Source organism: Octopus sinensis, linkage group LG17 (assembly GCF_006345805.1).
Source record: "Octopus sinensis linkage group LG17, ASM634580v1, whole genome shotgun sequence".
Taxonomy (NCBI): Eukaryota; Metazoa; Mollusca; class Cephalopoda; order Octopoda; family Octopodidae; genus Octopus; species Octopus sinensis.
This window is the reverse complement of record NC_043013.1, coordinates 27,771,948-27,799,120: the sequence shown is the minus strand read 5'-3', so window position 1 is coordinate 27,799,120 and position 27,173 is coordinate 27,771,948. Positions and strand designations below refer to the sequence as shown.

At 35.1% G+C, this 27,173-nt stretch overlaps 1 protein-coding gene and 1 long non-coding RNA gene across 2 annotated transcripts in view; one reads left to right on the top strand and one right to left on the bottom strand.

Annotated features, from left to right (window-relative positions):
- Positions 1 to 19,260, bottom strand: part of LOC118766766 — a 34,479-nt gene extending 15,219 nt beyond the window's left edge. Inside the window, exons 1-4 of the long non-coding RNA XR_005002680.1 lie at positions 19,250 to 19,260; positions 6,719 to 6,870; positions 5,388 to 5,394; positions 3,612 to 3,622 (exon numbers count right to left, since the gene is read on the bottom strand). This is a non-coding gene — a long non-coding RNA (uncharacterized LOC118766766). The remainder of the gene's footprint in view (positions 1 to 3,611; positions 3,623 to 5,387; positions 5,395 to 6,718; positions 6,871 to 19,249) is intronic.
- Positions 1 to 26,803, top strand: part of LOC118766765 (protein PFC0760c-like) — a 32,824-nt gene extending 6,021 nt beyond the window's left edge. The window contains exons 2-3 of the mRNA XM_036510474.1: positions 11,643 to 11,789; positions 25,163 to 26,803. Coding sequence (XP_036366367.1) covers positions 11,643 to 11,789; positions 25,163 to 26,559 — 1,544 coding nt within the window. The 3' untranslated portion in view covers positions 26,560 to 26,803. The remainder of the gene's footprint in view (positions 1 to 11,642; positions 11,790 to 25,162) is intronic.
- Positions 26,804 to 27,173: the final 370 nt, after the last annotated feature.

Below are 27,173 nucleotides of genomic sequence, written 5' to 3'. Positions count from 1 at the left end.
CCTTGTGCTAAAATTAGAAATACTTATAACAATTAAGAAAAAGAAAATGGTGATGATGATGATGACAGAAATGATAATGAAGATGACAACCATAATGATGGCGGCTGCCGTTTTCAGCATTTTGTATATCTCTGTGTTCTTGAAGGGTAGGCAGTTTTGTCTTTTGGCTTTTGGTAAACCTTGGGTTATAGTAGAAAACACTTATTCATGGTGTGCTATGCTGTGCAATGAGATTGAAACAAACTCCTTAACCACATAACAGGGTTTGCACCCCACATAAACATGTCCATAAAACTGTAGAGTTGCTTGAAAATATCATATTTTCTGGTCTACAAGTTAGTTTTCAAACTTAAATCTATAGCAAAAAAAGAAAATAAATCATAGATTAACTTATACACCAAGATAACTTTAATTAATGTGCCCTTTTAAAGCCTAGCCAGGCTCATGGGCCCGGTTTCCCGGTTTCAATGGCGTATGTGTTCCCCAGCTGGACAGGATGCCAGTCCATTGCAGCGTTACTCATTTTTGCCGGCTGAGTGAACTGGAGCAACGTGAAATGAAGTGTTTTGCTCAAGAACACAACACGTCGCCTAGTCCAGGAATCGAAGCTACAATCTTACGATCATGATGCTGACACCCTAACCACTAAGCCACGTGCCTCCACAAGATGACTTTGGATGACCAAAAATCCCATGTGAGATGCTGCAGGATTTGGAAAGACGATGACGATGTCTTAACGCTTTCACTACATGTTTGCATTATATATTATGGTGATCAGTATGCTAGAAAATACAGTAGAAATAATTTGAACGAGTCATTGGAAGTCCTAAACCTTACAAGTGATAACAATGTGGGTGAAACTTATCTTTATTTCCTTAATAGAAAACATAACTATGAGTGAAATCTTGGCAGCAATTATTGATATTAAGATTTAAATGAGTCTGTAAGTAAACTTCAAGATAGTTTTTTGACTTACTAGAGAGAACAACCAAATCCTTCAAAGCCACATCCAAGTGACTTAAAAAAGAAAGGACACATAAGAGAGTATAGTGCAGATTGAAGTACACCTGAAAAAAAAAGAAAAAAGACATGATCAGGAGTTGAATGACTTCAGGTCTGCTCAGTCAAGACTAACCTAGGGCTAAGCAACAACTAAGATTTAAATTGCTAACTCCCTAAAGTACAACAAATGTTGCTGTTATTGTTACTGAAGGTTTATAGGAATAATGGACATAGTAGAATCAGGAAATGTGTCCTTCTTTGAAATATGGTACATTCAAATTTAATATGAATAACTACTCCTCTCTTCTCTCTCTCTCTCTCTCTCTCTCTAGGCAATAATTAAATCGTTCAAAGTTAAGTGCAATTATTAATTAACATTAATAAAAGGAAATAGTGGAAGTTTGATTTATATAGATGATCAGGTTAATGGAGTGAGAGAAAACATGCAATCCCAGTTGATGACAGATCTACAGATTACTTATCTCCTTGTTGTCTTAATAGAGGAGACAACAGCTGATGATGACAATGATGATAGTAATGACAATGCTATCTCCAACACTACTGCTACAGATGATGATGATGGTGATGATGATGATGATGATGGTGGTGGTGGTAATTTGTTGGTTGTTGACTCACTGACTGAAATTGTCCCTCCAAATTTAAGAAATTGTAAATGAGATATTTTAATGTCTTCTGCTGTTAGATTGTGCAGATATCCATCATACTGCAGTCATCCTGCAGTTACGTTGCAAGGTGTGCAGCGGTTGTACTGAAGCCATGTTGCAAGTTGTACTACTGTCATGCTACAGGCATACTACTAGCATGCAGCAGTCATGTGACACCAAGCTGCAATCAGGTTGCAGTCCTGCTGCACTAATGATGCAATCACACTGCGTTCCTTCAACAGAAGTAGATCCTGCACGTAATAATTCAATAAAATTTAGAATTCTCAACCTCTTCTTCTGCAGAGTAAACTCACTGCATTTACTCATGTATTTTGTACTGGATTTTAATTGAAAAACCTGGGGTTGTTTATACATGTAACAAAGCTAAAACTATGGTGGAGAAAAAATTTTGTACCAAGATTTTACACTAAATTAGGGGTGCAGTCAGTGCTGGATTTAGGGCAAATGAGACCCTATGCTAGTTAAGTTATAAGGCCCCTTACTTGGACAGTCAGACATACAAGTTCAGGAAATTTAGTAGTAGTTAAGATATTACGTCTTACCAGATCAATCATTATTTTTAAAGACAAGTCTTAGTCAAATTTGCTGGGGCAGGAATCTTAATCAAATTTTAGGGGCAGGAAGATGCTCTCTGCCCCTGGTCAATAGAGCCCTGTGCTTAAGCCCACCTGAGCACAATGGTAAATCTGGCACTGAATGCAGCTTATACACGAATAAATATGGTAAATCTTGCAAATGCAAAAGTTCTGTCTCTTGTTCAATTCTTGATTTTAGTAGCATAAGATCATTCATATCCATTATGGCATGAAGACTACACAGTCTGATTTATCCAGAATTTTCTAAAAAATTCCTATACTCTGTCTGACCCATGCAAGCATAGAAAAGTAAACGTTAAGACAATAATAAATTCTCTTCAAACATATTAACCAGCAATTTTCAAACTTTTTTAATCCCCATCACACTGAATAAATTGATAAAAGCTTTATGTGGCATAAAAAGTTTTATATTATAAAGTCGTAAAATTATTTCAAAACTGGGACAGAGACATGTATTGCACTTTGCTGCAAAGAAATGCATGTGCATCAGTGCAGTATATTAAAAACATATAAGTATTTTATGTATTTGGATTTTCAAAGGATTTTGGTTACATTGAAACTCAAAATCTAGCAGCACACCTGCAGATCTTTGTGGCTCATGGGTGGAAAATGCCTAAATTAAGCATTAACCCTTTCATACCATATTTATTTTGAGATGCTCTGTGTTTCTTTCAGTTATTTCAAATATAACAGAATTTAGTAAAATAACTTAGTTATTATTCAGCTAGTGTTAGGAACATAAATTGTGAGTAAGGTTTAGTGGAAGATTTTAATTCAAAACTTAGGAAAACCAGAGCCAGAGCTGGTTTCAGCTGGGTTTGTAACAATAGGGTTAAACTCTTTTATTTCCTAAAATTTGGATTAAGTTCCTTGTTACCCTCTAATTTTGGATATCCAGTATGAACAGGGGTGTTAAAAATTTGCTCATTTTAACATTTCTATTAACATAATTTTTTTTAAAAGAGATGTAAGAAGAATTATTGGCACAGCAAATTACTGAGTGACTGTCGTGATGATGATGAGGATGATGGTCATCATTGTCATCATCATCATCATCATAACCATTTAATGCCCACTTTTCCATATTTGCAGGGATCAGACAGAATTTGTTGAGGCAAAATGAACACCCTCCCCAATCTCTATTCACCTGGAGGGAAAATGGAACTTCCATCACTCTGCTATGGCAAAAGGGACCACCCATTTTCTTCATTAAATTAAAACCTAGCCCCTATTACTTCACCAAAGCAAAATGAACAACAATCAATTCACAATGGAAAAATGGAACTTCAATCATTTTACTCAGGCAAAATGAACCCTACACACACACACACACTCTCTCTCTCTCTCTCTCTCTCTCTCTCTCTATCTATCTATCTATCTCTTTCTCTCTCTTTCCACTTGGGGAAATGCAGCTCCTACCATGGATTTCACTCCTTATGGAGCATAGGACATTGATAAGTTTTCTCCACATCTTTTAACAGTGTAATATCTCTTTTGCTTCTGTACAGTTGGATCCTTTATTTTTCTATCTCTCTTCCACCTCTTTTGTGGGTTCTATTTCTACTCATGCTTCAGGCATATAATTTCCTGAAGGAAAGGCCTCCACCTCCCAGGTCCTCTTCGTTTTGACATTATATAAATGCTTCAGTGATTTAGTTTTCTTCTAGACAGAAGTGTTAACCCAACACGAACCTGCCTTTGCCTCTGGGAAGGAGTGGTCCATATTAGTTTGGTCACTAGCCTTTGATTTGTCCAGCATGAAAGGCCCTACCTGCAGCTTGTGCATTACATGTGTAACTCTCTGGGTCAGTACGCTGCAACAAGGACTGGACATTGTAGTGACACCACCATAATTCCACTAAAGTAAGACTGGATACACAGACACACACATACACACATGTACACAAACATCAACATGCAAGTGAGATTGTCAGACTTGACAACCTCACTCACATTTTTTTAAAGGTATAAATGTCCTCAGAATGAATAGAACTATTTCAGTAGATTATTTAACAAGATTAAAAACGATTAGTTTACCGAGATATTCTTTGATTCAAAGTGAAACACTTGCCTCTTTGCACCATTGTGAACATATACACATGTACATACACATACAGATGCATACAAACACACATACACACACACACAGATATAGACACACATTCTACAGTGCATACATACGCACTTACTCAAATGCACATAAATTTTTTTTATCATGTCTACTGCTGCAACACACTCATAAACACATGCTCACATCTAAAATGCACCTGAAAGCTATCCTCCAACAGCATACCTGTACCTGCATTCATGCACATGTGTTTATACATACCTGAATATATACATATATATATGTGTGTGTGTGTAAATATATACATATATGTGTGTGTGTGTGTGTGTGTGTGTGTATGCATATATATATATACACACATTGCATATGTATATGTGTGTATATATACATATACATATACATACATACATATATATATATATATATATATATATATATATATTTACATACATATACATATATATATGTACACACACACACACACATGTGTGCGCACGCATACACACACACCAATGCTTATAAATCCAAAAATCCACATCAGAAGATTTGAAGTCTGCAAATTTGTCCTACTTTTTTATGTATATTTTTTTCCATAGACTGACTAATCTATTCTCTTTGATAACTGGATTAAAAGCCTTCTGGTGGCAATATTTCCTCCATTCTCTTGTCATTAGAGGTAACCAGACTATTGGAATGACAAACTTTTGTCCTTTTTAGACTTTTTTTAGTCTTGTTTTGTATATGATTCTGTTCTTTTCTTTTCATTTTTTTTTTACTTCTTATAAAAACATTGAGGCAAAATATAGTCTTTTGTTTTAAATATTTACAAATATATATATTTTTTTGTTTCTGAAGTTGTTGAGTAACTTTCAAAGCTTTTCTATTTGATAGGAAATGCCATAGAAAAAAGAATTCCACAAAAAAGCCAAAAATTAATATAAAGCAAAAATTTTCCCATGAGCCTGTGTGATTCACTCACAAATCCCAGAGTTTAGTTCTGAGATTTTAATGATGTCTACTTTATGAAAGATTAACTCTGATCCTGGAGATGATACTAGTCTACATCACATTGAAGCTTTCCTATCTTTGGAGCCGCCAAGTCTAGTATAAGGAAGATATTCTCATTCCAGAAAGCTAACATGAATGTTTTTAATTGAACGGACTTTATTAAAAGCACCTAAAGGTGTTGAACTGTGTGCCAAATTAAGTTGTTATGCAAAAGAAGTTCTTCCAAGAGTCTTGTCACACAGTTACAGAATTCCAATTGTAAGGCTTTGATTGACCCAGCATTATGGTAGACTGTACTGGGATTAAACTGAAAACAAACTTTGTAATCATACAGCCGTATCCACTACATAATCCCCAACGGGTATGTGGAACTCAGAGATATAACATTAAGAACTGCAGATCTGAAAGGAAGAGAGAGGGGTGAAGATAGAGAGTGTGAGAGAGGAAGGGAGAAGAGAAAGAGAGAGGGAAGAAAGGAAGAGAGTAAGAGAGAGAAGGGAAAAGAAAAGAAATACTGAGGTTGAGACAGTGAGAAGAAGACTACATGTATGTAACAGTTATCTGCCCCTTCCTTACAATAATCCATTGTATGCTCTCTTACGCAATAACCCACAGTAATCTCTCTCTTCACAATAATCCACAGCAGATTCCCTCCATAGTAAACCAGTTTTCTAGTCTCACAATAACCTACTACCTCCTCCCTTTTACAATAATCCATTGTATTTTCATCCCACAGTAATCTACTGCATAATCTCCCCACAGTAATCCATCATATTATCTTCCTGCACAATAATTCCCAGCATGATTCCCAAACAATAATCCACTGTATTCTCATCCACAGTAATCCACTGCACAATCCCCTACACAGTAATCCATCATATTCTTTTCTTGTACAATAATCCCCTGCATGATTCCCAGACAATAATCTGCTGTATCCTCCCCTCATACAATAATCCCCTGCATACTGCCCACCACTATTCACACTATATTATATTGTATGCCTTAAGTCAGCGAGCTGGCAGAATCGTTGGCATGCCAGGCGAAATGCTTAGCGGTATTTCGTCAGCTGCTACGTTCTGAGTTCAAATTCCGCCGAGGTTGACTTTACCTTTCATCCTTTCAGGGTCGATTAAATAAGTACCAGTTATACACTTGGGTCGATATAATCAACTTAATCCATTTGTTTGTCCTTGCTTGTCCTCTCTGTGTGTAGCCCCTTGTGGGCAGTAAAGAAATAAGAAACATTAGCACGATGGGCAAAATACTTAGTGTTATTTCATCTGTCTTTATGTTCTGAGTTCAAATTCCGCCAAGGTTGACTTTGCCTTTCATCCTTTCAGGGTCGAAAAATTAAGTACCAGTTATCGTACTGAAAATCGAGATCGAGCGAGCTTTTGCCCTTTTGCTCGACATGTGGTTTCCGTCCACGCTGAGCTCGCCTTGGGACACCTGCGTTACCATTTGACAGACGTACCGCCCCAGTCAAACTCCCTGACCGACACTGTTGTTGCTGTTCCCCAGACATTGACATTAACACTCACACAACCAGCATTAACCCTTGGATAGTTGGGGAATATCTGGGTAGCACATAAATATCCAGCACTTTCTGGACAGTCTGCATTCAAGTAATGTTGAGAAGTATACACTATAGACTGACATGCAGTGATTTGCAGTGTGACAACGCATACGGTATATTCTGTTCTACTCTAGGTACAAGGCCTGAAATTTTGGGGGAGAGGGTCACTCAATTAGATTGACCTCCAGTATGCAACAAGAACAAAATTCAACTACCATGCCAAACTGTGGCACCACCATCATGTTGGGAGACTCTAGATCAGTGGTTCTAGACTGGGGTATGTATGGCCCCCTGAAGGTTCACATAAGATTTTTGTTGGGGTTCACACAACAAAATAGTAAATTGGGGATTCACAATATCATTTTAAGGGCCCCTGAAAATATTTTGCTTCAGATGTATGTATTGCTATGTATTGCAAGAAAGATCTAGGTTTCTTGACGAACATTTTATATGGTAAGTAGCTTGCTTACCAACCACATGGTTCCGGGTTCAGTCCCACTGCATGGCACCTTGGGCAAGTGTCTTCTACTATAGCCTTGGGCCGACCAAAGCCTTGTGAGTGAATTTGGTAGATGGAAACTGAAAGAACCCCATCGTATATATATATATATGTATATGCTTGTGTGTCTGTGTTTGTCCCCCCAACATCGCTTGACAACTGATGCTGGTGTGTTTATATCCCCGTAACTTAGCGGTTCGGCAAGAAAGACCGATAGAATAAGTACTAGGCTTACAAAGAATAAGTCCTGGGGTCGATTTGCCTGACTAAAGGCAGTGCTCCAGCATGGCCGCAGTCAAATGACTGAAACAAATAAAAGATTGGTTCAACCTACACAAGTCAATGTGTGAAAAAACAAATTAGGAATTTTGAAAGAAGTATCCATAAAACTAGTTTTTAGATATCAAATGGCTATGGGTGTCCACCAGAATAAAATAGTAATTATAGCGGTCCATAGATAAAAAAAAAATAGTTGAGAACCCCTGCTCTAGATTGTATTTTTGACTTGCTAGAAATAGCAGCTAAATTTCCTTCAACTGATGTACTACCACCTTGAAAAAAAAAGGGAAGAATACATTAGATAATGTAGTGCTTGGGTGTAAAGTAATGCAGATCTATTGTAACGAGGTCTATATTATACAATGTGTATTTTTAATGTTGTAGGATGTAATTTAAGAGATGTCTGGTTGCTATTTCTTGCAGGTCAAGCAACCATATAGAGGTTCCTGCACTGGTTTGTTTAGTTTGGATCATTAAAATTCTAGAAACTAACCATTGGCTTTATGTGTGAGCCACTGAGGATCATGGGAAATTTTGCTTTGCTTTTCTTTGTTCCATTTTAATTTTTATTGTTATTTTTATGAGTAATTTTATCACTGTTTTTTTTTTTAACATCAAATGCTTAAAAGCCTTCAAAACTAGCCAACAACAGAAAATTATTTGTAAATACTTAAAACTTCAAAAACAAGAATTTCTTTTTTTCTTAATGCTTTTCATGATTAAAAGCAAAAAAAAAAACACTATATTATAGAACAAGACTAAAAAAAAAAGATCTAAAAACAAAACAAAAAAACAAAGGCAAAAGTTTGTCATTCCAATAGTTTAGTTACATCAACAAGCAGAGAGCCAAGAAATTATTGCCACCAAAGGCTTTTAATCCAATTATCAAAGAGAAAAGATTAGTCACTTACTATAGTAGGAAAAAAATGGACATAAAAAAACAATAAAAGCAGAGAATATTCAAAGAACATACAAATCTCCTGATATGGATTTTGGGATTTATTACCTTAGGTAAAACATACGCACATACATACATATATATATATATATATATATGTGCAGATATATACCACTCTCTCTCTCTCTCTCTCTATATATATATATATATATATATTATGTGAAATAGAAAGATGAATAATCTTGTAGTAGATTAATCAAAAGTTTAACCGATACCTTAGTAGCAAAAATCACAGCAGTAAACAGCACGGTTGGAGGTACAACCATATGGTGTTGCAACCGTGCGTTGGTGCGGATAATTGAACTTAAAACATTATTGGTGAATTGAAGAAATGGAGCTGAACGCAGATTGAACAGAAATCGTTTTATTTCATTCTACACGTGTTTCGAAAGGCACAAATTACCAAAATCCGATTGAATAATGGGACCATATTGTGTCTTTCTCTTCAGGAAGAGAAAGACACAATATGGTCCCATTATTCAATCGGATTTTGGTAATTTGTGCCTTTCGAAACACGTGTAGAATGAAATAAAACGATTTCTGTTCAATCTGCGTTCAGCTCCATTTCTTCAATTCACCAATAATGTTATATATATATATATATATATAATATATATATATATATAGATAGATAGATACATATATATATGTGTATATACATACACACACACACATATATATAAATGTATATATATATAAACATTTATACATATATATATATATATATATATATACACACACACTCACATATATATGCATGTGTGTGTGTGTGTTCACGTCTATGTATGTATATATGTGGGTATACATAGGTCGTTTAGGTCATTAAGCTACCATTTACTTTGTCTTATCCTCTCATTTATCCCCCACCCAACTTTTATCTTACACTTCACAGCTAAATCCACAGACTTCCAACACACATCTGATCTCTTCAAAGAACAGCCTTACCTGAAACCCCAGAACTCACCTCTTTTCCTGGCACACGAACTTCATTTTCCTAATTTTATTATCATTTCAGTTTTATATGTGTCTATGATCAGGAAAAATTAATCTTGGCAAGATTCAATCTTAGTATAAAGAATGATGGTATTCAGGAATCCAGAGATATTATGATTGTAAGGAAGTGACCCCCACGACCAAATATCAGGCTTTCTACTTGTCTTTTAGCTTTTGTCTTTCACTTGTTTCAGTCATTAGACTTTGGCCATGCTGGGGCACCGTTGAACAAATCAACTGCGGTACTTATTCTTTTCTCTGTGTACAAGACCATCACCACAACCATCCCTCACAAGCAAATTTGATTTGCTGTTTCAAATACCTGGGAGGTGTTATTGATAAGATGGATAGAACAGATCAGGACATAAAGACAAGGATTGAGATGATTACAGCAGCATTCAGGAGATTACAGACCATGTCAACAAACACAGAATTCAGGATCTTTAACATGAAGATGAAAACTGTTCTGCTGTTCATGTGTGAAACATGGCAAGTCACATAGTTTTCTATCAAAAAGATCTTAATGTTTATGAATAGATGTCACCAGATCATCGATTGGATGAGATGGCAAGAACGGACTCACAAACAAAGCTTTCTGGGAACAGGTAACACAGCAACCTATTGAAACCCAGAGGAAGAAGAGAAAAAAAGGGGTTGGCCAAGACGTACCTTATAGAAACCTGTTTCCAATATTCGATTAAACACCTCAAGGGAGATGCAAGCATGGTAAACCAAAAACCAAATGGAAAAGGGTCACAAAATCTGAATTGCTGACAGGTGGTTACACCTGGGAAACAACTGTAATCCATTGCCAAAGATCACAGAAGATGGAGATCTCTTGTTGGTACCCTATGCCCCACATGGAATCAAAGAAATTAATGAAATGATGAGTGAACATGTATCATGCTTTCTCCAATTGTTTTAAAGGTTTAGCCAAATGGTCTCCACTTTTAGTTGTTGATAACTGTGTCTGGCAGTTGAGCGTGTGACACTTGGCTAAACTAAATCTTCTTCTGGTATGGACAGTTGGTTGGTCCAAACCAAAGCAACATGGAGGCGATGGTAGCACTAGCAGTGTGCACAAGAATGCCTCCAAGAAGGCCACAGTGTTTGTTCAGTCCTCTGGCTCATCAAGATAATTTTCTGAGCAGCCAGTGTTGATGTGAGTGAAAGAACTACATGCTGAGAGAGTTCTAAAGCGAAGGAAGGAAAACTATCTAGTGAGAAATAGGTGACTGCCATGCTTTATATAAATGCCAAAGCAGAAGGAAACAGTCCATTCAAACCATTCACAGAGAATGACACAAAAGGTGCAACCACACAAAGTCGACTGAGCCAACTTTGAAATAGAGAAATGTATAATTGCATGTAAGCCAATATCAAACACAGAGCTGCTACAAATACCTATGTAGCCATGAGCAGGTATAGACTCTCCTTCAGACCACCTACTCTTGACCCAGAAGAGCATCCAGGATGTGACACTTGGAGTGAGAGAGGACAGCACCAGCACTTGACTAGTGTGCATTTGACTAGTACTCATTACAGCTGAGTAGACTGAGGCAAGATGGAATTAAGTGCCTTTCTCAGGGACACAACGTACTAATGTACTAACCAGCTCAAGAATTGAGCCCACAACTTTATTATCATGATCCTAATATGGTAACCACTTGACTACATACATTAACAATTAACAACAACAATCATCATCATCATCATCATCATCATTTAGCGTCCGCTTTCCATGCTAGCATGGGTTGGACGGTTCAACTGGGGTCTGTGAAGCTGGAAGGCTTCGTCAGGCCCAGTCAGATCATTGGAAAAAAATCACAAAGCAATTAAGATTCTGCAATTAAATGTCCTTTTATAATATAACATTCACTAATCTTACCAATTAACGCTATGACTGTCTTAAATGTATCATTCAATATACATGGTATTTTCAGTTAATTCTTCATTTCTTTTTTTTTTCTTTTGCAGGAAATGGTGCACTTCAATGCCACTTGTGCAGTGGAGTTGGCACTGATCGTCACTGTGAATTTCATCCATTCTTTGGTCAAACAGGATTGAGAAAACCCACTAATTGTGCTTCCCAGTTCTGTCTTGCTGCCAAAGTTATTGATTCAGGTAACAATCTTTTACTTCGGTTAACGAGTAAATCAAGAAAATTGTAGGGGTGTTTTTGTTTTTGTTGTTGTTGTTGGGTTCGTTTTTCCGTAAATTGTAAGTGTGTAATGAGCATTAAGTCTCGTTGACCTCCTGTGTTGTCTTTGTTATTGTTGTTGTTGTTGATAAAGCAGTGAACTGGCAGAACGTTTAGTAAACTGGACAAAATGCTTTACTGTATTTCTTCCTCATCTTTGTGTTCTGAGTTCATATCCCACTGAGGGAAAATTTGCCTCTCATCATTTCAGGGTTGATAAAATAAGTACCAGTTGAGCACTGGGAGGTGATGTAATTGACTCTACCCCTCCCCAGAAAATTTCAAACCTTGTACCTGGTATGTTTCCTTGCTTATCCCTAGACGTCTTTCTGTATCAGGAGGACCTCATCACCACCATCCTTCTGATTTTCACTGTTGTATACTATGCATACTTCCCTTCTTTGTTTTATTTTTTTCTACTCTAGGCACAAGGCTTGAAATTTGGGGGGAGGAAGGCCAGATGATTAGATCGACCCCAGTATGCAACTGGTACTTAATTTATCAACCCCAAAAGGATGAAAGGCAAAGTCAACCTAGGTTGAATTTGAACTCAGAACGTAATACAGATGAAATATTGCTAAGCATTTCACCCAGTGTGCTAACGTTTCTGCCAGCTTGCTACCTTCCTTCTTTGTTTTATTGTATACCATGTATACTTTCTACATATATAATTATTTGTTTATTATTATCATCTCATTATATGTAAGCCTTCACACTTTACATCTGTCTTTGTATTGTCCCCTTCATCCTTCACCCTGTTTTATTATTGTGATCATTATTATTATTATTATCATTATTATTATTACTCTTTACCACAGGTTTTGTTGGAGCTCTTTGAGTCTTGGATGCATAGCAGGCTTACTACCTGCAGCCCACAGTACCATGCTATCCATTTTTTTCAGTTACCTAATACTTTCCTGATTATTCTGGCCATGCCAAGGAAGCAAACCTCTTGTAAAAGTTCTACTGAGCACTCTATTCCAATTTCCTTTATATTCCCCTTAATGCCTTCAGATACAGTTCCCAAAGACACAACAATAATTGGCACTATCTTCACCTTCTTCATTTTCCATAGCCAGTACTATTATTATTATTATTATTATTATCATTATTATTATTATTATATAAGACAGCGAGCTGGCAGAATCTTTTGCATGCCAGGCAAAATGCTAAGCCGCATTTCGTCTGCTGTTACATTCTGAGTTCAAATTCTGCTGAGGTCAACTTTGCCTTTCATCCTTTCAGAGTCGATTAATTTAAGTACCAGTTATGCACTGAGGTTGATGTAATCAACTTAATCCCTTCCCCCAAGCTGCCCTTGTGACAAAAATTTGAAGGCAGTGAGCTGGCAGAAATTGTTAGCACACCAGACAAAGTGCTATGTGGCATTTCATCCATTTTAATGTTCTAAGGTCAAATAGCTCCAAAGTCAATTATTTTGCCTTTCCTTCTTTTACAGTTGTGTTGTGTAGATGCCTCCAGATGATAAGTAGGCTAGTCTAATATGTATAAATAGTGGACATGATAGCTAGACAAGAAGTGTCAGGTAGAGCGCAAGTTGGAGCTGTCGGTGGTCTGGACATCGAGTTCTGTTGAGTCAAGTCGTCGGAAGTGAGAGTTCGGTAGTTGAGTTGAGGTACATCATTGGCGAAGGCACGCCATTCGAACGTGCGATATAACAAATTGTCTAAGTAAAGTACCAGACAAGCACTGAAGTCAATGTAAATGACTAACCACCCTGCTTCCTCCCCCAAATTTCAAGCCTTGTGCCTATATTAGAAAGAGTTATTGTTGTTGTTGCTGCTGTTATTGCTATTTTTGATATTATTTCTGCATTGTTGTTGTTATTATGGTCGCTGTTGTTTAAGGCAGCAAACTGACAGAATTGTTAGTATTCCAGGCAAAATTCTTAGCATTTCGTCCATCCTTATGTTCTGGGTTCAAATTCCAATGAGGTCGACTTTATCTTTCATCCTCTCAGAGTCAATGAAATAAATACCAGTTGAACATTGGGGTCGATGTAATCGACTAGTCCCTTCCCCAAATTTCAGGCCTTGTGCCTATAGTAGAAAGGATTATGGTTGCTGTTGTTAATGTTTTTTTTTATTATTGTTGCTGTGGTGGAGGGTTTTGCTGCTACACTTGTGGTTTAACTCCAGGTCAGTCCTGACTAAGCAGGCCTTGACAACCAGTGATGGTCTGTTTATGTCCTCCTAACTTCATAGTTCAGCAAAATACATCAATAGAATAAAAATAAAAATAATAATGAAATTATTGTATACAGTGCTCATGTGTACCACAACTTGTCAAAAGTGCATATAAAGCATTTACAGTAATGTACAAATGTCTGAAAAGTGAACAGTGATACATGCTTGCGTGTGTATGGAGGGGAGAAAGTGTAGTGTTGGCGAATCTCAGGAAGCATGGAAGTTTTGAAGGATGCAGTGCTCCGACAACTAACAACTGATGCCAGCAGTTTGTTCCATACTTCAGCAAATCTTTTTTCCATGACTTTTGGAAAAAATATTTTCGAAAGTCATGGGAGCTGTGCTGTTTTCTGACTTTGTAAACATGTCCACGGGTGTTAGACAGGTGGAGTTTGAAAAGGTGCTCAGAGTTATTGTTAGTAAGATGGTTAATAATTTTATGGCTGTCTGCCAAATCAGCTGTCAGACGTCGGAGTTTCAATGTATCCATGCCCAGAAAATAAACAAATAAGTTCTGGGGTTGATTTTTTTTAGCAAAAATCCTTCAGAGCAGTGCTCCAGCATGGCTCCAGTCCAATGACTGAAACAAATAGAATAAAATAAACAATAATAAGACCTGAGAAACAATAATATTATACATGAATAAATCATTAACGTTTGTGTAATAAAAAATTATAAATATCTATATTTTCAAGAAAACTGTTCCCTTGAGAACTCCCTCGCTGAAAAGAAACAAACACTTTCACACCAAGCATTTGTAAACTTTTATTATAGATCTTTCAAAGCTACTATCATAAAGCAGAGAGTGTCAATGGTGACAAGGGGGAAATATTATATCGTTGTTGATGTCGATGTTGATGTTATTTGTTTTGTTTGTTTGTTTGAGAAAGGAACAGAATCTCAAGCAATAACACACACATACATACAGTCATATACATTCATCTATCTGCCTGTCTGTTTGCCTATCTGTCTGTCTATTTATACCCATAAATATACGTAAACATACATGTAATATATATATGTGTGTGTGTATATATATATATATGGGGGGAGGGTGTATGTGTGTGTGTGTGTGTGTGTGTGTATGCACGGACACTCCTTCTCAGAGATATAAAAGATGTAAATTGCACAAATGGCATGAAGAAATAAGAGTGACAATTTATATGTAGGTAAACATATATGTATATATAGATATGTATATGTATGTATATATATATGTATATATATATATATATATATATATGTGGGTGTGGGTGTGTATATACACACACATACATACATATACATATATATATACATACATATATATATCTGATTTATGCAGTTATGTGTTATATACATATACACACACACACACACGTGTGTGTATATATATATATATATATATATATATATATATATATCAACCAGACTTCAGTGTTTTCTTAAACATTCTCACATGACCTATATTTCAAATAACAATTCTTTAGGAGAGATCTTTATCTATGACCCCCTTGCTTCCTTTAAACTTTTAAGTTTGAATTTTTATATCTATATTACTATTGCAGTGAATAACGCCAAAACTCCTTCAAACATATATTTTTAATAAGATTTCACTGAAGTTTTAACAGTCTTAGAGGCGAAATTTATTTTCATTGTTTTGAAGATATAAATTTAAATTCTTGACAGTTAGAATACTTAGTGACTTTGTATGGTTTGGTATGTGTATGTGTGTATGTATATATATATATATATATATATATATATATATATATATATATATATGCCTTTATATGCGTGCGTGTGTGTATATATGTGTGTAAATATTTGTGTGTATGTGAGTATGTATATATGTTTCTGCATACACATACATACTAAAGATCAGCAAAAAAGAAAATACCCACACTGAACTATTGAGGAATCTACAGCCACTCTATCCAGATTACAATTTCAGGTTTATACCTGTAAATATTGGGGCACTGGGATATGTAACACACTAGCCAAATACCAATCTTGAGAAATTAGGCTTCTCAAAATCAAAAAGGAGGAAGCTTATTCAAAGATTATAGATCTAATCCATTATTGGAACAGTAAAAATCTGCAAAACTTTCCAGAAGTTTATCATTTAAGTATGTATGAACATGTCTAGACATGCAACTATATGCATAAGAATACATACATAAAACAAAAGAGACAAATCTGCACATATACATACATATATATAAAAACACTCTGATGATCTTGAAATTCCAATGAAGAAGCCTTGGTTCTAGGTTAGAAACCAGCTCTTTATTGACAAGAAATCTTGAAATAAAACTGAATAATGACACACACACACACAAAGTGTGTTTCAGAAGTTTTAAAACCATTTCAGGTGAAATTAATTAATTTCAAAGAAATACAAAACTCTAATTTTCTTTGATGTAGGATCTTCTGACTTGAACGCACTTATTGTAGCACTCTAGCCACTTCATGAAGGCCCATTGAAGTTTTTCAAACTGAAGCTATCCAGGACCCTTGTCACAGCCTCCTGTGTCTTCAAAAAGTATTTGAGGAATACCTTTTTTGGGTCATTGCTGCATTTTTGCTAACTCTGTATAATCTTTGTTTCAGAAAATAATATTGGCAGACCCTCAGCTTATTCAAGAAATGATGAGGCATGCTGTTATTGTGGTTATAAAGGCTGAGCATAGTAATTTAGAAATATCTCAATTATTAAAAATTGCCAGATCTTTTGTCTACAAAGTTTGTAATGAGCTAGAGACTGAAGATGGAAACGTATCACCAATATCAAAGCATAAAAAGCATTCTAAATGCTCTGAAATCATCAGAACACCTGAATTCATCCAGCAAGTTCAACAGACCACTGATGACAATCCCAAAAAGTCCATGAGGCCAATTGCAAAATATCTCCAGGTGTCAGAAGGCACAGTCAGAAATGTTGTCCATGAAGACATCAGATATAAGTCTTATATGATGAGAAAAGGTCAATTTGTCAGAAAAAGTGAAAGAAAATCAATACATCAGATCTAAAAGCTCTTAACCCTTTAGTGTTCACATTATTCTGCCAAAACTAATGCTTTTTTATCTTCATTGTTTTGAATTAATCATGCATTATCTTGTAGCTATGAGATTTTGATGAGGTAGCTGTTAATTTTTAAAACGATATTGTAGGGTTGGTGTGAGAGACCAGATCTGGCCAGTTTGACCATAAAACAGGCAGAATACTTTTGGCCAGATATGGCCGGTTTAAATGCTAAAGGGTTAAACAAACTGGAAAATCTAGCAGAAGATTTGATTTGGTTTTTCTCAAACAAGTAAAACTTTGACCAAGATCAAAAAGTTAACTGAAGAAATGACAGACGGTTATGTGCAGACCCTTCTGAAGTTCCAAGTGTTATGCATACAAAATTTCCTGTAACTGTCATGGTTTTAGGGGTTGTCAGCAATGAAGAACATGTGATGCCTCCTTACTTCTTTCCATAAGGCCTTAGAGTTAACTCTGCCACCTACATTGAGATCCTGGAAATAATTAAGCCCTGGATAGACAGTGTATGCAATGGAAGGCCATATGTGTTTCAGTAAGACTCTGCACTATCACACATGACTCTAATAATGCAGAAATGAATGGCTGAAAATTTTCATGACCACATAACCTCTAACATTTGGCCTCCTCAATCCATAGTCGGAGTAACATCCAAAATGAACCAGGATCACTTGATTCGAGCATGTAGGTGATTTAGACCTCAAATAGAAGCAGTTGTTGAAGCTGAAGGTGGCTTTATTGAGTAACATTATAGAAAAGAAGGTTTATTTTATCCTCATAGAATTTTTTGATAAATAAAATTATTACCTTTAATTATATATCTGTTTTTTTATAAGCATAAATCTGTCCTCAAATATCTTACACACCCTATATAAATAACATAACAATGTGTGTGTACTGTAAATGTTGTTATATGGTGTGTGTGTGTGTGTGTGTGTGTGTATGTGTGTGTATGTGTATGTTATGTGTAAAATATCAAAGTGCATACTTACAGAGAGTCTCTGAGAGTGTAGCACGTGTGGATGCCAGGGATGGTCATTTCCCTGGTGACATCAGAATCCTGTATTCTTTTCTATGGTTGCAGAATAATAATCTTTTATATTGTTTCTATTGAATAATTTAGGAATATTGTAATCTTTGTGGAATTGTTTTTTGATTAAGGAGAGTAATTTTTTTGTCTCATACATTTTTGCTAAATGGTGAATTAAACCAAATCATATATCTCCCCTGAGTAGAGATTTTGTTGTTGTCCATAGTACATAAGTTGCATGGTTTTGTGTTTTGAAATGGTTATGTGCAAATGTCTGGTTTACTGGTTCTCAACCCTATTAGGTGTCACACCATCAGAAAAGAGACTGTTTATACAGTTATTCATTGCTACTGGTACTTGCTTAATTACATTTGACAGGTAGTTGAACTCTAAATGTATAAAGTTGGTTGTTAGTTTTATTTATTGTTGTTCAACAAACATAGAAAATATATTTTCAAGTAACTCCACTAAATCAGCAAATGTAAATTGCTCATGGAGAACTAAAACTTCATGCCCTCTAAATCAGTGATATAATACCAAAGGACTTATTTATGAACCAGAGGTCATGTCTACAAAACAAAATTGAGATGCCAAGACCAGGTGTTATGTTGGAATGATGGAGAGTGGTTTTTAGTATTGCTTTTAAACCATATTTGCTCCCAGAAAAGAAGAATGTCACCAAATTAATCAACTATACTTAGATATTTAAAGAATGCAGGATTGTAGTCAATATTCAATGCAAATTTCTTGAAAAATGCAAGCTACATATTAATATAACAAAAGTCTGAGAAATATGTTAACGTAAAAAAAAAAATTATACTTGATTATAACTTAAATGTCAGATCTGAGATTTCTAATAAATGCAAACACTTCAAAAAGTTTCTTTTGACAAATTAGAATAATACATAACTAGGAATGTGTCTAAAGGATTATAATTTGAAATTTCTTGTATGGAACTCAAACCTTAATTCACAAGTAGAATACTTAACCTACAGCCAAGTTAACTTAATATCCAATCACTCTTATACTCTTATATCCAAATATGTATGCACTTAATATTTGCAGAATCTAATTAAGGTATCGTGCGTGCACACACACACACACACACACACACACACACACACCACACACACACACACACACACAGTGATAATATGTCTCTATAACTCTACTTAAGTAACGCAATTAAGTTCAATATATTCATCTTTGGTGTTTGCACTTACAATTATATCGTGAATATCTAGAACTACAAGACTGAAAATCTGACATTTAATTCCAAATATTTAAAAGTAAGTCTCTATCATAAATTTAACCTCCTCTCCTCCAAATTTACACTATTCTGATAATGTCTAATATGTATTGCCCTGATTAAATATTCTGCTTTATCCCATAGCATTAATTAATTATTTAATTATCCATTTTAATAACCTTCATGATTTTAAGCTTTCCCATCATAATTATCTCACTCTAAGATATCTCTCATTCATTTACATTTACCTTTCACTATTAATTTGTCTTTGCGTAAACTTATACTGACTTATCTCCCTTATCCACGATTTTATCTGAAATAATATCTTGCAAACAACTTGCACATGCAAGTGCTACCAGTTAAAAGCTCCGTATATACGGAAGCTAGCAAGTGTATGGGGTCATCAGGAGAGAATGCGCGCCGTTTCGGGGCCTACCTCTCAACGGCATCAATGCGCACCAGTCCCCCTCACTGATATGAGGCCCCGCTTGCTAGATCAGCTGGTTATGAAGAACTCAATATACTTCTAGCCATCGCTCATCATCTCTTTTTAACCAAATCCAGTGGCTAGCCTTCTCCACTGTAGATTGGATATCAGTCATGGTGGTATTGACTTTACGATGAGTTAGGCCTAACGATAACAACAGTTGTCTCACTTAACTCCAACTTTATTTCATTTTTCAATGTTTTTGTTTCATTTTCCAATTTTTTCTTTTAATTATATCCAAGAATAATTCCTCCCTATTTATTGCTAAATCACGTGCAACTCATGTTGTATTTATACATTCATTTGTTTATGGGGCCACTTTAACTTGTCTTTCCATCATATATTGAATTTTCGTTCTCTAATGAAGATCTGCAAAGAAACTAATGTCATCATCAGAATTAATTCATTATACTCTACAAAATATATTCAGTATTTCTCCTATCCACTTTAATCAATGAGTATTTTAATGCATTGCTATCCAAGTAAAAAGCACCCACTACACTCTCAGAGTGGTTGGTGTTAGGAAGGGCATCCAGTTGTAGAAACCTTGCCAGATCAGATTGGAGCCTGGTGCAGCCTCCTGGCTTCCTAGTCCTCAGTCAAACCGTCCAACACATGCCAGCATGGAAAGTGGACATTAAACGATGATGATATATATATATATATATAAACACAGACATACTTATTATATACACATACATATATATGTATAGTTTAATACCTATATATATGAATGCAGATATATATAATGTATACATGTATATATTATCTGAAATATATAGTATTATATATTCATCAGGGCTGATCTTACCAATCAGTTTCATGCATATGTATATATATATATATATATATATATATGTGTGTGTGTGTGTGTGTGTGTGTGTGTGTGTATACATATGTATATGTATACATATATATATGTATACATATGTATATGTATATGTATATATATATATATGGGGGGTATATGTGTGTATGGGGTGTTTATGTGTGTGTGTGTGTGTATGCATGTGTGTGTGTGTATAAACACACACACATACACATAGGCAGATGCAGTGGAGTTGATAAAGAGAGAGTGGAAGAGAGTGGAAGAGAGAGAGAGAATGAGAAATGAAGGAAGGAAGGAAGGAAGGAAAGAAGGAAGGAAGAAAGAAAGAAAGAAAGAAAGAAAGAAAGAAAGAAAGAAAGAAAGAAAGAAAGAAAGAAAGAAGGAAAGAGCGAGTGAGGGAGAATTCTGCAAATGCTGCAGTTTGAACATGCGTCATGGTGAACATGTCTATACTCAAAAAAATTACCTCCAAAGGAATAAAAACAAAGTTATACATCAACATAAACATCATTAATTTTATGTAAACAAAGAAACTGTATCATATTGTTTTGTCAATGTGTGCTTATAAACATACACAGAATATTTTGTAAAATTATATAACTTCTTTTCTCAATCTCTGTGCTTATTTGGTAATCTTAGACATTTTCTCATTTTTTTTTTCTTTATGCTGTATCTTACAGCACCTCAGGTAATGGATATTGTCATACACATATATATGTGTATAGATACACATGGACACACTGACACACAGACACGTATACAAATGCACCCATCCACACACACACACACACACCTACTTATCTATGTACATACAGACACACACATATTTGTATACATATAAACACATGCCTATATATACCTGTATATTACAGTCTTATATATACATGCATACATATATATATGATTCATATATTTAAACTATATACAGACACATGTCTAAGATGATGTAATCAAATAATTTCAGAACCAACTTTCCAGTTTTGTTTTTTCTCTGTGTACTCTGTAATCTTTGTAACTATGGAGACCAGTGGAAGAAAACTTTGATTATAATATTCAAGTTCTCTTCACAACTTTCTCTTTCAATATACAAGGATGGACACTGAGTTCTAAACACGGGTTATGCATAAAGTTTGCACTAACAATAACAACGATAGCAATAGAGAGAGACATTTATATGGAAATATATTGGATAAATGAGCAATGGAGAGCCCATTTAAAGCCAGGTTTAATGACCACATGTCCTCTTTTAAAATCCAAGAGAGGCACAACATTACAACATTAGCCAATCATATGTGGTGGTTAAAAGGAAGGGACACCATGCAAAATCAATTGAAAGTTGCTGGAACAATCTAGACTAGAAGTTCTCAATGTGAGCAGTACCACCTCCAAGGTGGTACTGGGCATGTCAAAGGGGTTGTTAAGCTTTAGGGAGTGATGAGGGGAGCACAGACATAACATAATTAACATGCTAAATTTTACCTATCGTAGTAATTATATTATACATAATTAAACTAGTAATGGTTATTAAAATAAAATGGGATTTCATCAGACACAGAAAAGTCATTAACTTACAGTGTAGAAAGAAATTGACATTTGTCTTTATTAATTTTTTATCATTTCATTGTTGAAAGCTTATACAATCCATTTTTAGAGTAATATATATATATATCAAGTGATAAGTGTTAATGTACGAAACTCTCAGCTCCTTAGTCACTCTGTTGCTTCTACTAAAATTTAATAAAAATATGTATATATAGATATACACTCATATTTTGAGTTCTATTTTGCCTATCTGCATCATGATAACTATATATATATATATATCATAATCATCATAATCATAATCATCATCATCATCTTAATCATCATCATCATCATCATCATCATCATCATCATCATCATCAACATCATCATCATTTTTGTCTAAGATCCACTTTCCATGCTGGCATGGGTTAGACCAGTGTTTCCCAGTGTGGGGTGGAAAAAAACTGGTGTGGGGTGTGCGTTAGTGTGGGGTGTGCGTTAGTGTGGGTTGTGAACATTTTTTTTCAAGTGACTTGAACGCACACTTGTTGACCCTGAGCCTATCTTTGGACGTTGAAATGAAAAAAAAAAAAACATCGCCATGCAATATTTTTACTTAAACCATGGGAATCTATGTAGCTATGACCAATCAGCGTACCGAGTGAAGTATCTGCATTTGTTAGGCATTTGTTTCTGTTTCAGTATCTATTGTCCAGTGTGAAGTGTTTAAAAAAGCAGCAGGTCACCTCTGCTCACCATTGCTGATTGTTGCTTTGAATCCCTTTCTTTCTTCACAGTGCAAAAATCGTCATCTCCATCACTTCATCACTTTCTTGGATTTGTGTCAGCCCTTTTTAAGATGAGTAAACAAAGCAAGAAGAAGACTCGTCAATATTCGTTGGGGTTTTTGAAGTTTGGGTTTATTCCCAATGAGCATGATGAATGTAAACCGTTCTGCTTATTGTGTCATCAGAAAATGAGCAATGCATCAATGAAGGCAGGCAGGCTAAAAACGCTCTTGAGGACAAGACATCTCAACAATTCTAATTCAGATTTGGAGTACTTCAAATCACTGAAAGAAAATTTTGAAAACCGAACAAAACTCAATTCACTATTTGCTGCACAACAGGCATCCAACATTTGTGCCCTTGAAGTGAGCTACAAAATCTCCCTGCTTATAGCAAGTGGAAATAGCTTTAACCCTTTCATTACTGTATTTATTTTGAGATGCTCCATGTTTCTTTCAATTACTTTAAATATTACAAAGAATTTAGTAAAATAACTTAGTTATCATTAAGCTAGTGTTAGGAACATAAATTGTGACTAAGGTTTGTTGGAAGATTTTAATACAAAACTTATGAAAACAAGACATTTGTACTACAGGGCCAGAGCCGGTTTCAGCCGGGTTGGTAACAAAAGGGTTAAGCTAGTGTTAGGAACATAAATTGTGACTAAGGTTTGGTGGAAGATTTTAATTCAAAACTTTTGAAAACAAGACATTTGTACTCAGGGCCAGAGCCGGTTTCAGCCAGGTTGGTAACGAAAGGGTTAAATGGCTCATGCAAGTATTTGATCATCTTAGTGACTTTCTCTGTGATAAATGTGAAATGAAAATTCTGTCAACAATGGATGGAAAAGCGTTTGTCAGTTATTTGACAGACATATTTGAGAAATAAGTTGGCAAGCTAGCAAAAACTTTAGCACGCCAGGTGAAATGCTTAGCGGTATTTCGTCTGTCTTTATATTCTGAGTTCAAATTCTGCTAAGGTCAATTTTGCCTTTTATCCTTTCGGGGTCGATAAATTAAGTACCAGTTGCGTACTGGGGTCGATCTAATTGACTGCCCCCCACTCATCTCCCAAAATTGTGGACCTTGTGCCTAGAGTAGAAAAGACATCTTTGAGAAACTTGGAAACTTGAATAAACAACATCAAGGTGCAAACATGATGCTTGTTGATGCGAAAGCAAAGATTTTTGGATTCATTACAGCCCTCAAAATATTCCAAAAAATGTTTCCAAAAGAAATTTCAATCAGTTATACTGGTTGAGTAAATGTGAGATAATGAATGATGTTGCCACCATAACTATTGACCATTTGGATATCTTAATAAAGGACTTCAACGACAGATTTTGTGATTTGAAGGCAATGAATTTTCTGTCTTGGTTAACTCAACCACTGCTGATTGACGTTTCAATACCAAGAAGAATTATCAGAATTGCAACATGATGAATCAGTAAAGACGTTTTTTTAAATTGAAGGTGTCCTCATCCATATGCATCACATGACAATACCAGTACAGTCTTCTCTCTAACACACAACATCTGATGCCTCTTATACCCAGTTTTTCTCTTAAAACCATTTACACTCTGTTGTACATGAACACCGAGAGCATGCTGGCTTCATTTCTTTCAAGCCTTTGCAAGTCCTCTGTAGTCAAAGCCCATGTCTCAATGCCATGTAGCATAGCTGTATGTACACAGGCATCATACACTCTGCCGTTCACTCTGAGGGAGAGCCCCTTAGTTACCAACAAAGGTAGAAGCTCTCTGAACTCTGCTCAGCCCGTTCTTATCCTAGATATGTAAGAAAAATGAGTAATGGAGTAATAAATAAATAAACACAATACAAAAGCGACTCTTTTGTCATTTTGTCATTCTCATTATATTCTTGTTAGAACAAGTTTTATTTTTCCCTCAGCTTTTAACAATGTTTTCTTAAAAACAGTGAAACCTTGATTTTCCCATACATAAATTAGATTAATTCTTCTTTCAACATAATTATTATTATTATTAATGTACCTATCCTTGACATCATATTTGTTATCAGTTTAATGTTTTATTGTTATTGTTAATACTATTGTTATTTTTGTTGTTATAAATGTCTTTTTTTTTTAACATCTCTCTCTTTCATTCTCTTTTCCTCTCTCTCTCTCTCTCTCTCTTCAGACACAGGAAATGTGAAATCTTTTGCCAGACTTTGTGATAACATCAATAGGGGCAACAAATGTTTCCGTGACTCTAAACTTTTGACCTGTTATCAATCTTGTTCCACTGATTTTTGCAATAATGGTAACCCTGACCCCAGTTCTTTGATCATAATAGATTATTCTTCAGCTGCACGCACTGAAAATAGTTCCAGCCAAAGAAATTCTTCTGGAAACTTTGATCCAAACCGTAAAAGATTTCTTATGAGAAATAACACTTTTCTTCAATCAAGCAGGCAATTGAAAAAGAAGCATAATTCTATCAAGTTAATAGATTTTCACTTTGAAGAAGAAACTGATGATGTTAACCCAAAGAGAAATCTATCAATCAGTGCAATGCCAATGAAGAATACAAGTGTAAATATAATAGACAAATTTAGAAAGAAGCTGTTTGAAAACAATTCTTTATCTAGCTTTGTAAATGTCTTTATGAAACCACAGCCCTATTTAAAAGATGTTGAGCTTTACATGGCAAATAATTCTACAAAATATCCTCAGACAGCATTTGAACAAATTGCACAAAATCAGTCTCTTAGTAATAAGTCAAGTATTACAGAAGATATTACACAGAAAAAACAGTCAACATTTGCAAATCTGGCCAACAATTTCAATGAAAATATTTCTAAAGAAGCAAATGAAGCTTTTCATGAAACTTCAACTGATACCGTTTCCTTAGATTCGAAATTCAATGATGATGACGATGATGATGATGATGATGATGATGATGATAAAACAGCTGTGCAGAATGAAATTCTGGCAGAAAGCAATTTTTCTGATATGAATTTGGTAACAAAAAGTGACGGTTCACAACTAAACAATTCACAGGACAACTTGGCTCTTCAAAGATGGATAGAATTTGAGATTTCTCAAAGGAGCCAACAAAATGATACAGTTGTATTGGAAGAAATTGCCTTAAACAATACTTCATCACTAGCAGAAGTGTTGAAATCATTGTTGTCACATAATCAAACCTTGCAGAACAACTTCATCACAGATATTTTGAACAACAGTTCCGCAGTGAATACATTAACTCTTGCTTCTACAGTAGCAACCAAACAGCAGGAACTGCCCTTGGCTGATGCTGTCTTCTTATCTTCTGATTCAAATGACATCATAAATGGCAAGAAAAAATCAAAGAACAATGAGAAAAAAATGGCTTTTGAACATAAAACAGATAATGACAAAAAGGAAACATATAAAGAAAATGAATGGAAAAGAAGAAAAAATGTCACAGTAAAACACAAAACTAATGTTACCGCAAATAAATCTACCATGAATAATGGGATGGAAATATTAACAAGCAAACCAGGACTTCTCTTTGTCTGCTTGCTAAAGTTATCAGCTTTAATATTGTTCTAGAAGATGCCTTAAGAAATCCATTTCTGTGTTACAATAATATTTGCAGAAAATGTTTTTTAAACACAAAATAACCAAATTTATTGATCATATTTCATATTTCAATTGCAATTTCATTTTTTTTTAAATGTTTTTCTTCATTATTTTTTCTTTCTTCCTACAAGAGTAATATTTATGACATAACAAGCTATTTGTTGTTACTGAATTCTTTATATTATGTAACTTCACACTGAAGACTATCAGTTTTCTCAGATACATGGAAATAATGATTTTTTTTTTTTTTGATATTTCATAAATTAAATAAATGTATCAATCATTTAATTTAGCAAATAAAGATATTTTTCATTTGCTTTATGTTTTATTTTGCAAAATATTAAAAAAAATCTGAAATATGTAAAAAAATAAAATTCATTAATGGTGTGGCTGTGTGATAAGAAGCTTGCTTCCCAACCACATGGCTCTGGGTTCAGTCCTACTGCATGGCACCTTGGGCAAGTGCCTTCTACTATAGCCTCAGGATGATCAAAGCCTTGTGAGTGGATTTGGTTGACAGAAACTGAAAGAAGCCCATCGTGTGTGTGTGTGTGTGTGTGTGTGTGTGAGTGTGTATGTGTGTG